The 16,660-nt window shown below is 50.5% G+C and overlaps 1 protein-coding gene across 1 annotated transcript in view; it reads right to left on the bottom strand.

Annotated features, from left to right (window-relative positions):
- Positions 1-2,491: 2,491 nt before the first annotated feature.
- LOC119955927 (ectonucleoside triphosphate diphosphohydrolase 8-like) overlaps positions 2,492-16,660 on the bottom strand; it is a 64,660-nt gene continuing 50,491 nt past the window's right edge. Inside the window, exons 6-10 of the mRNA XM_038782584.1 lie at positions 9,521-9,751; positions 8,073-8,345; positions 6,103-6,216; positions 3,102-3,239; positions 2,492-2,539 (exon numbers count right to left, since the gene is read on the bottom strand). Coding sequence (XP_038638512.1) covers positions 2,492-2,539; positions 3,102-3,239; positions 6,103-6,216; positions 8,073-8,345; positions 9,521-9,751 — 804 coding nt within the window. The remainder of the gene's footprint in view (positions 2,540-3,101; positions 3,240-6,102; positions 6,217-8,072; positions 8,346-9,520; positions 9,752-16,660) is intronic.

Raw genomic sequence — 16,660 nt, 5'->3', positions numbered from 1 at the left:
TGTGCTGTGTTACACTGCTGGCTTCTCACTCTCCCTGGGCTGTGTTACCCTGCTGGCCTCTCACTCTCCCTAGGCTGTGTCCCCTGCTGGGCCCTCACTCTCTCTAGGCGGTGTCCCCTGCTGGGCCTCTCACTCTCCCTGGGCTGTGTTACGCTGCGGGGCCCTCACTCTCTCTGGGCTGTGTTACCCTGCTGGGCCTCTCACTCTCCCTGTGCTGTGTTACCCTGCTGGGCCTCTCACTCTCCCTGAGCTGTGTTACCCTGCTGGGCCTCTCACTCTCCCTGTGCTGTGTTACCCTGCTGGCCTCTCACTCTCCCTGGGCTGTGTTACCCTGCTGGCCTCTCACTCTCCCTGGGCTGTGTGTCCTGCTGGGCCCTCACTCTCCCTGGGCTGTGTTACCCTGCTGGGCCATCACTCTCCCTGGGCTGTGTTACCCTGCTGGGCCCTCACTCTCCCTGGGCCCTCACTCTCCCTGGGCTGTGTTACCCTTCTGGCTTCTCGCTCTCCCTGGGCTGTGTTACCCTGCTGGGCCCTTACTCTCCCTGGGCTGTGTTATCCTGCTGGGCCCTTACTCTCCCTGGGCTGTGTTACCCTGCTGGGCCCTCACTCTCCCTGTGCTGTGTTACCCTGCTGGGCCCTCACTCTCCCTGGGCTGTGTTACCCTGCTGGCCTCTCACTCTCCCTGGGCTGTGTTACCCTGCTGGCCTCTCACTCTCCCTGAGCTGTGTGTCCCTGTTGGGCCCTTACTCTCCCTGGGCTGTGTGTCCCCGCTAGCCTCTCACTCTCCCTGGGCTGTGTTACCCTGCTGGCCTCTCACTTTCCCTGGGCTGTGTTACCCTGCTGGCCCCTCACTCTCCCTGTGCTGTTTTACCCTGCTGGCCTCTCACTCTCCCTGTGCTGTGTTACCCTGCTGGCCTCTCACTCTCCCTGGGCTGTGTTACCCTGCTGGGCCATCACTCTCCCTGGGCTGTGTTACCCTGCTGGGCCCTCACTCTCCCTGGGCCCTCACTCTCCCTGGGCTGTGTTACCCTTCTGGCCTCTCACTCTCCCTGGGCTGTGTTACCCTGCTGGGCCCTCACTCTCCCTGTGCTGTGTTACCCTGCTGGGCCCCTCACTCTACCTTTGCTGTTTACCCTGCTGGGCCCTTACTCTCCCTGGGCTGTGTTACCCTGCTGGCCTCTCACTCTCCCTGTGCTGTGTTACCCTGCTGGCCTCTCACTCTCCCTGGGCTGTGTTACCCTGCTGGCCTCTCACTCTCTCTGTGCTGTGTTACCCTGCTGGCCTCTCACTTTCCCTGTGCTGTGTTACCCTGCTGGCACCTCACTCTCCCTGGGCTGTGTTACCCTGCTGGCCTCTCACTATCCCTGTGCTGTGTTACCCTGCTGGCACCTCACTCTCCCTGTGCTGTGTTACCCTGCTGGCACCTCACTATCCCTGTGCTGTGTTACCCTGCTGGCCTCTCACTCTCCCTGGGCTGTGTTACCCTGCTGGCACCTCACTCTCCCTGTGCTGTGTTACCCTGCTGGGCCCTTACTCTCCCTGGGCTGTGTTACCCTGCTGGCCTCACTCTCCCTGGGTTACCTGTGTTACCCTTACTGTGTTACCCTCACTCTCCATGTGCGGTGTTACCCTGCTGGCCTCTCACTCTCTCTGTGCTGTGTGCCTCTGCTGGGCCCTCACTCTCCATGGGCTGTGTTACCCTGCTGGCCTCACTCTCCCTGGGCTGTGTTACCCTGCTGGCCTCTCACTCTCTCTGTGCTGTGTGCCTCTGCTGGGCCCTCACTCTCCATGGGCTGTGTTACCCTGCTGGCCTCACTCTCCCTGGGCTGTGTTACCCTGCTGGGCCCTCACTCTCACTGGGCTGTGTTACCCTGCTGGCCTCTCACTCTCTCTGTGCTGTGTTACCCTGCTGGGCCCTCACTCTCCCTGTGCTGTGTTACCCTGCTGGCCTCACTCTCCCTGGGCTGTGTTACCCTGCTGGCCTCTCACTCTCCCTGGGCTGTGTTACCCTGCTGGCCTCTCACTCTCCCTGGGCTGTGTCTCCCCACTGGCCTCTCACTCTCCCTGGGCTGTGTTTCCCTGCTGGCCCCTCACTCTCCCTGGGCTGTGTCTCCCCCTTGGCCTCTCACTCTCCCTGGGCTGTGTCTCCCCGCTGGCCTCTCACTCTTGTGTCTCAGTCTCTGCTGTTTTGTGACACCCCCTGTGTGTGTCATAGAAGCCATTTGGCCCATCAGGTCTGTGCTGCCTCTCGGAAGGAGCACTTCACCCAGGTCCACTAACCCGTCGACCCCGCTCCCCTCCACCTCATCCTGTCTCCGTATCCCCCTTAACAACCTGCACATCTGTGGGCACGAAGGGCCAATCCATCTAACCTGCACATCTTTGGACTGTGGGAAGAAACTGAGCACCCGGAGGAAACCCACTTGTGTGACATTATGTATCTTGTATGGTAAATGAAGGGTTAACAATTTAATGCGAATCGATCTGAACACTAGATGGGATCAAGAGAATACATGTGAACCACGTGATACCCTTGATTCTGGGATTAGGAGGGATAGAGAGTAGTTGTGCGTTCAGAAGCTCTGTAGATAGAATCATAGTCTTAGTGTATTTTGTAATATTTATATCTTAGTGAATAATTCCAATCCATTTTGTTGTAGTGTTAATGAATTGGCTTTCTCCAAAATGTTCTTGATGTTCTTTGTGAGACACTACGCTTCAAAGCCATCCTCGTTTTCACAGTAACTTCATTGCTGTGTTAATCCAAGCCTATTTATGACAATAAAAACTATTATTATCCACAAAGCAAGGAACATCACAACAGGGAGAACATGCAAACTCCACACAGACAGAGACCCAAAACAAGATTCAAATCTGGGGGACCCAGAGACTGATGCTGTGAGGCATCTAACCATTGTAACACTATGTCTGAATCTTTTCCCCTCCTTTTTACTGTGATACCAAAATGTGAACATGTTCCTTTTCTCACATTAGTGGACAGCCCAGTTTGCTCGCAACAGCAGGAACAACAAATCATAACCACCAAAATAGAGCCTTGAGTTGTTTGCTTTGATTATTAGTCTTGTATCCTCAGGACTTACCTTTTGTTTGAAAGCTATATTTTCCCAGGTGCTGGAGTTGAACTTGTAGCCATCGACTAATAAGATATAGATGTAGTTTGCTGAGGTACAATAATCTCTCAGCCTGTCTTGTTTCTCGTTTGGATATGCAGCATTCACCTGCAAAATCCCCAAAATTGAATTTATTGCACTGACACTCACTCTCCCTGAGCTGAGCAAAAACTTATAGCTAAGTTCCGCACGCATGAATGCGGACTCAACCGGGATCTGGGATTCATGTCGCATTACATTCGGCCCCCACCAACAAGCCTGGACTTGCAGAGGCCTACCGACTGAACTGGCTTGGGACAATTCACACCTCTTTAACCTGGAGTTACCTCTCTCTCTGCATCTTTGATGATTTGATTGCCTGCAGGTGCTCCCATTCCGGGGCATCTCTGACTGTGTCTATATAAACATTTCTGGAACAAGCCTTTCCATTCACCTGAAGAAGGAGCCGTGCTCCGAAAGCTCGTGTTTGAAACAAACCTGTTGGACTTTAACCTGGTGTTGTAAGACTTCTTACTGTGTCTATATAAACATTTCTGGAACAAGCCTTTCCATTCACCTGAAGAAGGAGCCGTGCTCCGAAAGCTCGTGTTTGAAACAAACCTGTTGGACTTTAACCTGGTGTTGTAAGACTTCTTACTGTGCTCACCCCAGTCCAACGCCGGCATCTCCACATCACATTCTTTAATGAAAGAGGGGTTTCTGGGTTTTTAAAAATATGATTTGGTGGATGCTAGTAAAGTATAATTATCTAACTCCTGATGTCCCAAAGTAAAAAAAATAGGCAAATTTTGAAGTCTGATTTAATAGTGAATTGGTTCGCTCTCTAAAAGGAGTTGGGTGAACCAAACTGCAATTTTATTCAGTCCATTTTCACACCTTGTTACTAATGTGAAACTCATGGGGCAGGATTCTCTGACCCCCTGCTGGGTCGGAGAATCACCGGGGGGGGGGGGGGGGGGGGGGCAGCGTGAATGCCGCCCCTGCCGGCTGCTGAATTCTCTGGTGCCGGGGATTTGGCGGGGGCGGGAATCGCGCCGGTCGGCAGCCGCTAGCAGCCGGTGAATCGAGATGGGTCCCGCCGACATATGTTATGACAGATACTTACCGGTGGGACCTGGCTCCGCGGACGGCCTACGGGGTGGGGGGGGGGGGGGTGTGCACGGGGGATCTGGCCCCAGGAGGTGCCCCCATGGTGGACTGGCCCACGATTAGAGCCCACCGATCAGCGGGCGGGCTTGTGCTTTGGGGGAATTCTATTCTTCCGTGCCGGCCGGAGTAATGGTCCGCGATGGCCAGCGCAGAGATGAACCCCCCCCCCCGTGCGCATGCGCTGGGACGACGTCAGAACACGCTGGCGCTAACTCGCGCCAGCCAGCAGAGGCCATTCGGTGTTCAGTTGGCGTGGCACCAAGCCCTTTCCGTGCCGGCCAGTGGGGCATAAACCACTCCGGCACCGGCCTAGCCTCTGAAGGTGCAGAAGGGCGGCCCGACGCCACTCCTTCACGCCGGAGTTGCCCGCCCTACGGTTTCCAAAGAATCCCACCTGTAATGCCTGAGATAGAGATCACACAACATCATCAGTAATGATAATTTGGCAAACCGGTGTCTTTCAGCTGAATGCACAAAATACTTTCAAGTTGGAAGCAAATGGCACTGAGATGGCATAATGGAACCTGATCGGTAGCCCGAACAGGTGCCGGAATGTGGCGACTAGGGGCTTTTCACAGTAACTTCATTGAAGCCTACTTGTGGCAAAAAGTGATTATTATTATTACAAAGAATGGGGCCATTAATTTACAATACCTTTCTCTGTAGAGCAGTCTGAACCCCCTGTCCTCCCTGTGGTTTGCGTGTTATGTCCTGTACTACTGGATGTACGAGGCTGTATATGGTCAGACCCATTTGGAATAGTGTGAACAGTTTTGAGCCCGTATCTAAGGAAAGATACATAGAACAGTACAGCACAGAACAGGCCCTACGGCCCTCGGTGTTGTGCCGAGCAATGATCACCCTACTTAAGCCCACGTAACCCGTATACCCGTAACCCAACAATCCCCCCATTAACCTTACACTAAGGGCAATTTAACATGGCCAATCCACCTAACCCGCACATCTTTGGACTGTGGGAGGAAACCGGAGCACCCGGAGAAAACCCACGCACACACGGGGAGGATGTGCTGGCCTTGGAGGGGATCCAGAAGAGGTTCACAAGAATAATTCCAGGAATGAAGAGCTTGTCGTATGAGGAGTAGCTGAGGACTCTGGGGCTGGTTTAGCTCACTGGGCTAAATCGCTGGCTTTTAAAGCAGGCCAGCAGCACGGTTCGATTGCCATACCAGCCTCCCCGAACAGGCGCCGGAATGTGGCGACTAGGGGCTTTTCACAGTAACTTCATTGAAGCCGACTCGTGACAATAAGCGATTTTCATTTCATTTAATTTCTTGGTCTGTTCTCCCTGGAGTTCAGAAGGATGAGGGGATGTAATTGCAACTTACAGGATACTGAGAAGCCTGGATAAAGTGGGCGTGCAGAGAATGTTTCCTCTAGTAGGAAAAACTCGAACCTCAGGACATGTCCTCAGACTGTAGGGAAGTCCTTTAAAACTGAAATGAGGAGGAATTTCTTCAGCCACAGAAGGCTGTGGAGGCCAAATCACTGAGTGTCTTTAAGACATAAATAGATAGGTTCTTGATTAATAAGGGTATCAGGGGTCACGGGAAGAAGGCAGGAGAATGGGAATGAGAAAAATATCAACAATGATTAAATGGCGGAGCAGACTCGATAGGCCAAATGGCCTAATTCTGCTCCCGTATGTTGTGGTCTTATCCCCCCCCCCCCCCCCCCCCCCCCCCCCCCACACTCACACACACACACACTCACACTCACACTCACACGCACACACACTAACCCCAACACACTTTCTCAGTCGTATCACTGAGCTGTGCGAGGTTTGTTGGTTCTCATTTCTTACCTCTGCCCAGTTTCTGGAGCAGAATCCTTCAATTGTCCTTTTGGCCGTGCCCAGACTTGGGTTTCCTGAAGTTAAGTTCAAAAAATGGAATACATAGAAAAAAGCTGAGATAGCCTGAGGGGAAGAAAGGCACAGGTTACTCGAGATTCACCTGAAGCTCTCTCGACAAATATGAGGAATGAAACTGTCATAACCCACTACATGGGATTTCCGCATATAAGGTTGACCAATTTGATACCGACTGTTAATTCTAAGTCAGGATGGTGAGTGGCTTGAGAGGAACATGGTGTCCTCATGTGTCCGCTGCCCTTGTCCTTCTATATGGTGGTGGTTGTGGGTTTGGAAGGTAATGTCTCAGGAGCCTTGATGAGTTATTGCAGTGCATCTTGCAATGCACTGAGAGCAAACCCAGCTTCACAGAGATCCGCCGCAATCTCTCAGTGACAGTGAAGTCCCCCTCCCCCCATATGGCCTGCATCGGGATGTAAGTGACCAAAACCCCTCTACATTTCTTGTTGGCATCAACCACCACTTCTCACCCTCTATCCTGCCAAGGATTGTGAGCATCAGGAACCACCCGATGAATCTCCCATCAGACCCATACCACTCTCCTCACTGGCATCAGGCACCCCCCCCCCCCCCCTCCCCCCCAACCGCCACAATCATTATGGGGTCACCAGATTTCAGGCCCTGCCCCCTGCTGTTTAATGCCCCATTTCAGGCTCCACCCCTATATCACGCTACGCCCCCAGTTATTCCCTACCATTTTCAGGTCTTGCCTTTTCAGGCCTCGACACCTCTTCAGGCCCTGCCACCTTAATGCTCCTCCTCAGGTCCTGCCCCCACCCCTCAGATCTGACCTCCCTCATCCCTGCCCTCCTCAGACCCCAACCCTTGGCAGTGCCAACCTGGCATGGACAGTGTCAGGTCACAGCTGGTAGAATCCAGCTTTAAACAGATTCTGCATATTTAAATGAGAATTTAAATATGCTCGACTGGTCCATATCCAGAGAGGGTGAGATCCTTATCAGGCCAGCTGGAGTGGGTCACAAGCATCACAAACTGTTTGGCACCCGTTGCAAATCCAGTTTTGGGCTTCTCCTGGAATTCTTCCGACAGGGGCAGCGTGGTGCTAGCATGAATGCTTCACAGCTCCAGGGTCCCAGGTTCAGTTCCCGCCTGGGTCACTGTCTGTGCGGAGTCTGCACGTTCTCCCCGTGTGTGCGTGGGTTTCCTCCGGGTGCTCCGGTTTCCCCCCACAGTCCAAAGATGTGCGGGTTAGGTGGATTGGCCATGCTAAATTGCCCTTAGTGTCCTAAAAGTAAGGTTAAGGGGGGGGGGGGGGGGGGGTGTTGTTGGGTTACGGGTATAGGGTGGATACGTGGGTTTGAGTAGGGTGATCATTGCTCGGCACAACATCGAGGACCGAAGGGCCTGTTCTGTGCTGTACTGTTCTATAACAGGATTTTATATATATTCATATTATACTCATATTCCAGATTTTCAACCTCTATGTTAATTAAGGGATACAGAGGGCAGCATGGTGGCGCAGTGGGTTAGCCCTGCTGCTTCACGGCGCCGAGGTCCCAGGTTCGATCCAGGCTCTGGGTCACTGTCCGTGTGGAGTTTGCACATTCTCCCCATGTTAGCGTGGGATTCGCCCCCACAATCCAAAGATGTGCAGGGTAGGTGGATTGGTCACGCTAAATTGCCCCTTAATTGGAAAAAAATGAACTGGTACTCTAAATTTTAAGAAAAAAATATTAAGGGGTACAGGCTCAGCTATGCTCCCATTGGTTGGTGGGACATGCTTGAGGGGCATTTCCCTTTTTCTGATACTTTTGGGACAAATTTGTTGTGAGATGTGGGACGGAGTGTCCACCAGTGATTCGCTCAGGAGCTGAGCAGTTTGAAAAATATTAAGTGGATTTAAAGAAAGAAAGATTGTAACTGAGAGAAAGTTGTCTTACATAGAAGGGCCCATTAACTGCAGGTTGATATACTCCATCAAATGAACAATTGTTGTTCCCTCTACATGCTGTGAAATTGAATATTGTCGTGATCCCTTGGTAGCATTCATCCGGCTTTCCTGATCCAAACATGGTGACACTTTGCATTCTGTCATAGGATGGTGGTCTCTGGGCAATGGTACATGGACTGTCGTAGATGGTACTCAAAATCACCTTTGTCTCATATCCCTTCAAATAACATGGGTTCTCAATTCGAGCCTTGAAATCCTTCCCCTGAAAACAGAGATGATCAATTGTCTCTGAGACTCAAAGCATCACATTTGAGGGGTTTGGGAAGTTATGTAAAGGATAACAAAACTATGGACGGGGCATCGAGCATGAAAACTGCTACAGTTGTATAGAACCTTCATAAGGCCGAACTTGGAATATTGCGCACAATTCTGGTCGCCACACTATCAGAAGGATGTGGAGGCTGTGGAGAGGGTCGAGAGGAGGTTTATCAAGATGATGCCTGGTATGGAGGATGTTAGCTATATGGCTGAATAGATACGGACTGTTTTCATTAGAAAGACGGATGTTGAGGAGTGAACTGATAGAGGTCTGCAGGAATATAAGGGGCATGGATAGAGTTAAGGGATAAGGGGCAGGCACTCTTTCCCAGGGTGGAGAGGCAGTCACCAGGGGCATAGGTTTAAGATCCGTGGGGCAAAGTTTAGAGGAGATGTGCGAGGCAGGTTTTTTACGCAGAGGGTGGTGAGTGCCTGGAATGCGTTACCAGGGGAGGTTGTGGAAGCAGATACATGTGCTGTATTGTTCTTTTGTTCCATATGCCTAGCAGTGAGTGACCAGTTAGAAGAATCTAATCAAGGCATGTGGGAGGTTTATTAATAATAATAATAATAATAATCTTTATTAGTGTCACAAGTAGGCTTACATTAACACTGCAATGAAGTTACTGTGAAAATCCCCTAGTCGCCACACTCTGGCGCCTCTTCGGGTACACAGAGGGAGAATTCAGAATGTCCAATTCACCGAACAGCACGTCGTTCGGGACTTGTGGGAGGAACCGGAACGCCCGGAGGAAACCCACACCGACATGGGGAGGATGTTCAAACTCCAAGCTGGGAATTGAACCCGAGACCCTGATGCTGTGAAGCAACAGTGATAACCACTGTGCTACCAATGCAAAGAGCCTTTTCTGTGCTGTAGATGTCTATTTGAGTCTAAATCATGCTTCTGAATTGATTTAACAGCGTGCAGAAAGAAGGAGCGTGGTGGAACTAATTATGAAGAATATAACTGAGTTTGAGAGGGTGGACTTGAACCCAGATCGGGGAAGTGTAGCTGTAACTTTAGGGTTTGATGTGGAAGTAGGTGTCATGGTGGCATAAGTGTCATGGTGACTCACTGTGGCATAGGAAGAGATAGATAGAGAACAATGACCTCACCTTTAATAGGGTGGCAATGTACTTTCTGATAGATTGTTGCTGCCCATAGCACAAGTAGCTGTGGGTATAAATGGTGTAATTGTAGCCATACAGTTTTAAATCCATCTTTCCTTCCATATGGTTTATGCTTCCTGTTGGGATGAAGGTCAGTTGAGTGGATGAACCCCCAAGGTCCATTGCTCCTTGGATTTGGGCCGATTCTGGGTGCAGCCAGGTCCCTTCCCAGGAATACTGCAACAAAAGAAAATAAACATTTTTCAGAAACTTTTTATGCCTCTCATTATTAGGTTGAATCTTCTGTGCAGTAGAAACGATAGCTTCAATGCCACTCTACTCCATTTTCCCACTCAACACTGGAGCTCCACACCTCTCGCCCAGACCTCCGAACCAGGCCTCTTCAGTAATGGCTGATCTGTGAGTCTTTCTAGTGCAGGTAGTGCAGGTTCTTGGGGGAGCAAACCTCGGCCCTGTTTATGGCATGAGCTACTGTATTTTGGTAAGTCTTCATTCTGGGGGATTCCGTGACCCATCGCAGGAGATTTAATGGCCCAGCCACAAGTCCATTGACTTCCGGCGAGTCTACACGATATCTGTTGCGGTTGGGGCCAGAAAATCCCACTCACTGAAAAGCTTCAGGACATTGAAACAGATTTTCTTAAATGAATGTGAATGTAAGTGGCTATGGTAGCAGGTTGTTAGGTTACAGGATGTCTAAGGCTGGGTCAGGTCTGGTCGGGAGGGGGGGGGGGTGGGGGTTGGGTAAGAGGTCAAGGGATGAGTCAGAGGGTTAAGGGGTGAGCACATGTGTGGTGAGAATCAGAGAGTATCCCAGGAGCCTTTTCATGAAAATGCCTGACCGAGGTGAGTGGCTCTGGGATGGTGGAGGGTGTTGGAGACAGCTGTGACAGGAAATCGGCGTCAACATCAGACTCGAGCTCCGGGGTGTCGGTAAAATCATCACTGCTCAGCTCCCGGGGTTCACGCCGTGGCTGAGGGCCGGCGATACCAGAAGGACCACCCCCCCATCACTAGCAGGTCCTGCAAGATGCATGATTAGACCATGGGCTGTGGGGTAGTGGGGGTGAGGGTGGTGTGGAGGTGAGGGTGGTGTTGGGGGGAGGTTAACATATGTGACATGGGAACTGTAACTCAGGGAGGTCTCACTTCCTCGTTTGAGGCCTATTTCCATCCCGGTGATGGCCATTTCCTCGAGCCCGCCGACCATGTGCAGTGCCCGCTGCTCTGCCGTAGTGAGGTGCCACAGGTCCGGAGGTCCCCCTCCAGGCTTCTCCCACTTTCTGCAGTTATGGGTGGTCTTCTAGGGTATGCGGGAAAACAGATAATGAACTGTTTTAGACAGTCTGACTCATGCAGCCCAGGTGGTTGGTAGCTGGTGGCTTCAGTGGCCATGGCAGCCGGTAAGGGTGCCAGCATATGGTCCAGAGTGGGAGTTCAGCCGCCCTCCTGGTTGGGGGCGGGATGGGTTGCTACAGTCACAGCGCTGCCTACTGGATGCCCTGAGGAGGTTGTGCAGTTTTCTACAGCACTGCTGGCCAGTTCGGATAGTGTTGTTGGTGGTGCTTACTACCTCTGCCACCTGTGCCCAGGTGAACGGCAGCGACTGGCAGCCGCCTTTCCAGGCCTGGGTATTGGGTGGCCCACCTCTCATCCATGGTGTCCAGGAGGGTCTCCAGCTTGGTGTAAGTGATCCGCTCTCGTTGCTGCCATTTTGTTGGCTGGGATGGTGTGTGTGGAGAGTGAAGTGTGTATATGCGGCTGCAGCTTGTCAGCCTCCTGAGTATCAATTGTGAATCCAGCACCGTTTCTCATTGGAATCGATTGTGTTCTATTGGCGCCTGTGGTAGCCTCTTAACAGTCGGTGAATCGGTCCAGGTGCGGCGCCGGTTTTGCTGTCGTGGAAGTCCATGAATCCTTCTCCGGCGACAACACTTGGTCTCAGGAATGGTGAATTCCGCTGAATGTATATAAGCAGCCTCGACTACCGGGCACTTTAGGAACATCAGGGATATAGCAGGATCAAACCTGTGTCTCAGACTAGGCATAATATGCAGACAGTGCAGAAACCGTATTCTTTATGCTATTGCAAATTGAATATTGGCATAATCCCATAGCATATCCCATATCCCATACACTACCCCACATCTCTTCACCAATATCAGCTATCGAGTCTTTTTCCCAAGACTGCAAGATACCCAATGTACTAACACAGGATCTAGAACACAAGGTACCATAAAACTTGCTAATTAACTGTTTAGACTCTGCAAAAATGTTGATTTTTTTTTTCCACTAGAAAAACTGAAGCGCTAAGATGCAGGGTTGTTTTTCCAGGATAAAGTCGCAAAATTGAAGATTTTAAGAAAAGGAGTTTCTCAGGATGTCAAATTGTTGGCTTAGCTGTAAAAAGAATGACAGGAAGCCTCACTGAACATAACTCCCACCCTACAAATACTTCGATTTCTCCAGGTATCAAATCCATGGTCCATAAGATCTGATGGGAAGTCCAAGCTGCCCTGGATGGGAGAGAGAGGGAAGTCAGTATAGATGTCCCTTATAGCTGGTAGATCATTCTCCACACTCCAAGAGTAATAATAATAGAATTTTCACTTCTAACAGAACCTGGCTTAATGGGTGAATCACCAGAAAGGTTTCGAAGTGTGGTAGTGAGCGGGAACTGCCAGGAGCTTCCCACCGTTCAGCCTGGTGAGGCCGGGAACACTATTCAATGTTAATTGGCCCACTTAATGAGGCCCCATGGGCATCACACCACAAATGAAGGCTTGCCAGCCCATTCCCCTGGACTGCGCTTCCAGCCCCCCTTCCCCCCCCCCCCCCCCCCCCCCCCCCCCCAGCTAACAATGTTGAGCAGCACTTAAACAGCATTTGCACAGCCGACCCCACTCAGCTCGTAGCCAATGGCACCAAGAAGACCGGTCCCAAGATTTGGAGACTCCTATATGCGGTGGAGGCTAGGAAGGTGTGATGTTCTCTGCTGTGTCTATCAGGATGCTCAGAGAATGTAGTGTTAACAAAGAACATCAAGCTGAGTTATTGAACAAAGCTGATTTATTTTAACTACTAAATTAAAGATTCAATGAGGAATACGTTATTAAATAAAACAATACGATATATCTTACAACAGTACTCTATGCTATGCATCTAATCTCTCTCATGCCTCAGAACCTACTCCCAGAATCCCAGAAGTCACATGATATCACTGCTCCTTATCTCCATCATGTGGTGAAAAGTATCATTACCTTATTGTTAACCCTTTGTATACCTTACAATACGCATGTTGTTATATCCCCTTTCTTTGACGATGATTGTACATCATAACAAACATTTGTATACGATCAGTACATGTAACTGCATATTATGTGTTAACAATGTGTTTTTACCTTTTACAGTCCATCGATTGAGTCTGTACTCAGTATTCACTGTGATGATGTAGTATATAACCAACAAGTTCAATCGATCAGGTTTTTGACTGATGCCGCTGTTGAACCTTTGCTGCCTGTGCTTGTGGTGTTGATTTCTTGTCTCCTTGGCCCAAAAAAACAATTGGATTTCTGGTCCTTGAGCAAGTACCAACTCTTCCAATTTGTTGGAATTATGTATTTTTCTGAACAATGTCCTGCAGTCCCTTGCTCAGTTGCAAAATGGATTGCTTTCCATACGGCATGGTTTGTCAAGTGTGATCTCCAGTCTCAACACTTTGTGGCCATTGAATTGCAATGCATTGGTGAGTTGTTCTTTGGTTTCAAAGTCATATCTTTGTACAAATTCTGTTGTTCTGTAGTTACTCTTTCTGTTCTCAAGATATAGTGGATCTAGAAATTCCCTCTAGTGGTAGTGTTACAGCTAGGTTCGTGATTAACTCTTTAGTTACATGTCTGTCTACATATCATTACGTTAGTGTGGTGACCAGAATTAAATACTATATACCAAGTGTGGCCTAACTGGAGTTTGTGGAAACTTTTTTTTATCCAGAGGTTGGGAGTGTGGAATTCGCTACCTGAAAGGGTGGTGGAAGCAGAAATCATCATAATATTTAGGAAGTATTTAGATGTGTACTTGAAATGCCAAGACTAAGGGCCAAGTTCTGGAAAATGGGATTAGAATACTTAGAAAGTTGTTTTTGGGGACTTCTGGTGGCGGTCATGGAGTGAGAGATCGCTTATTTGGTAGCTCCCGCTCGTGGTGGACTTTTGGGGATTTGATCGGAAAAATTGGAGACTGGTGAGGTAGAGAGGAGGAATCCCCCACCGGTTTATGGAGTCTTGGACCTGAAGTGGTCTGCAAAGAAGAGATTGTTGGGCAAAAAAGAGAGTAGAGTCTGCAGCACAGGAAAACATGGCGGAGGTTCAGGAACTGGGATTGCCGGCCCAGTGGTCAATGGAGCAGCTGGTGAAATTCCTTCAGGAGAGCTTCGCCAAGCAAAGACAGGAGTACCTGGACCCAATTAAGATGAGGATTGATTGGGTGGAGAAAAAATTGGAAGCCCCGGGACTGGCAATCAAGAAGGTGGAAGAAGCGGAGGCTGAGCATGAGGACCAGCTAACTGCGATGGCAGTGGAGATAGATGTGATGAGGGACCACCAGAAAAGGCTGCAGGAGAATGTGGAGGATCTGGAGAACAGGTAGCGCATGCAGAATTCGAGGATCGTTGGCCTCCCGGAGGGCATCGAGGGATCGGACGCAGGTACAATATGCGCGTATGTTTGAGAAGCTGCTGGGCGAAGGTGCGTTTGCTCAACCCTTGGAAGTGGACAGAATGCATAGAGTGCTTGCGAGGAAGCCACAGATGAATGAGCCGTCGAGGGCGATGGTGGTGTGAATGCCTGGATAAGGATCAGATCTTGAGGTGGGCCAGGCAGACAAGGAGCTGCAAATGGGAAAACAACGAGCTGCGCATTTATCAGGACTTGGGTGCAGGGCTGTCCAAAAGAAGGGCGAGCTTCAACAAAGTTAAATCACCCCTGTTCAAGAAGGGGGTGAAGTTCGGCATGTTGTACACAGCTCATTTGTGGGTCACTTACGAGGGTCAAGGCAGTCCTTGACGGATGAGGCGATTAACTTTGTTAAGGACAGGGGACTGGCAGGTGATGGAGGACATTGAACTTGGGGGTGAGTAACTATGTACCTATGCTGCTAAATTTCTTTTCTTTATGGGCTGTGTATGTAGTGTTTTTGTACCAATTTTTTGGGTAGTTTCTCAGTTTTGTATGTGGGTTAACTTTGTTCTTGTGAGGCGATGGTGGGTGGAATTTTCTTCTTTGTGTTTGTTGGGGATTGTGATGTTTTGCATATGTATGTTTGAGCGGGGGGAGGGGAGGGAGATCAGTGGGGGGTAGGATGCTTGGCGCCATGGGCGGGGGCTATCAGGCTAGCTGGGCGGGCTAGCTCATGGAAGCGCAGTGGGGGTGGGAGCAGGTGATAAGTTTGCTGAGGGGATTGGGATTGTTGTTTTGTTAGTGGGGGGAGGGGGGAATTGTTCTGCTGACCAGGGAGGGACTGGTGTGGGGCGACAAATTGGAGGTCAAGGATGGGCCTGAGGAGGCGCGGGAAGCGAGCTGGAGGCTGGCCTAAGAAGGGTGATGGTTGATCGGCAGGGGGGAGAGGGGCGGGGTGCTCCCTGACCAGGCTGATCACATGGAATGTGAGGTCAAGAGGGCTCGCGTTTCTGCGCATTTGAAGAGTTTGTAGGCGGACATGGTAATGCTACAAGAGACACACCTGAGGGTAGTAGATCAGACTAGGCTGAGGAAGTGGTGGGTCGGGTAGGTATTTCATTTGGGGCTAGGCTTTAAAACTAGGGGGATTGCGATCTTGATCAACAGCGGGTGTCATTTGAAGTAGGGAATATAGTGGTGGACTCAGGGGGTAGGTATGTTATGGTGAGTGGGAGGCTGGAGGGGAAGCCAGTGGTATTAGTGAATATTTACGCACAAAACCGAGGCGACGCGGAGTTTATGAGGCGGGTGTTGGGGAAGATTCCGGACCTGGACTCGCATAAGCTGATCGGGGAGGGTTTCAATATGGTCATTGATCCGAGGTTGGATCGGTCGAGTTCAAGGACAGGGAGGGTACCAGCTATGGCGAAAGAGCTAAAGGGGTTTATGGAACAGATGGGGGTTGTATACCCGCCAAGAGCAAAGGAGGTTTCTTTTTTGTCCCCACGTACATTAAAATATACTCCTGGATTGATTTTTTCATTTTGAACAGGGCTTTACTGGAGGGGAGGGTGGATGCCGAGTATTCGGCGATTGTTGTGTCAGACCTTTCCCCACACTGGGTGGATTTGCGGGTGAGTAACCTGCAATGGAGATTGGATGTATGACTGTTAGCAGATGAGGGGGTGTGCTGCAAATGAGGGAGGCCATTTAGAGTTATTTGGAAATAAATGACACGGGGGAAGTTTTGGCAGGAACGGTATGGGAAGCGCTGAAGACGGTGGTTAGTGGGGAGCTAATTTCGATACGGGCTCATAGGGAGAAAGTGGAGCGGGTGGAGATGGATAGGCTGGTTAGGGAGATACTTTGTGACACCTCAGAGGTGGGATTGTCGAAGGAGCGGCTGAAGCTGCAGATGGAGTTTGGTCTGTTTTCCACAGGAAAGGCGGTGGGGCAGTTGAGGAAGGCGAGGGGGGTGGTGAGAAAGAGGGAGGTGGCAAGAGTGGAAGAGTGAAGACAAGAGGGGGGAACACGGTCTTCGATCCTACGGGGTTGAATGGGGTTTTCAAGGAGTTTTATAGTCAGCTGTATGAGTCGGAACCCCCAGCTGGGGTGGTGGGAATGAGGCAGTTTTTTGAAAGATTGGAGTTTCCAAAGGTGGATGGAGGGTCGCTGGAGGGGTTGGGAACCCCGATCGGGACTGTAGAAGTAGTAGAGGGATTGGAGGCAAGGCTCCGGGACCGGATGGCTACTCTGTGGAACTTTACAAGATGTTTTCTGGAATGCTGGTCTCTTGCTGGTGAGGGCATTTAATGAGGCAAGGGAGCGAGGTGTCCTTCCCCCAACAATGTCGCAGGCTTCGATCTCATTGATCCTGAAGCGGGAAAAGGACCTGAGCAATGCGGGTCAGACAGAACAATCTCCCTACTGAATGTCGATGCCAAATTGC

Source organism: Scyliorhinus canicula, chromosome 21 (assembly GCF_902713615.1).
Source record: "Scyliorhinus canicula chromosome 21, sScyCan1.1, whole genome shotgun sequence".
Taxonomy (NCBI): domain Eukaryota; kingdom Metazoa; phylum Chordata; class Chondrichthyes; order Carcharhiniformes; family Scyliorhinidae; genus Scyliorhinus; species Scyliorhinus canicula.
Note: the sequence above shows the minus strand (reverse complement) of the source record. Positions and strands in the feature narration are given on the sequence as shown.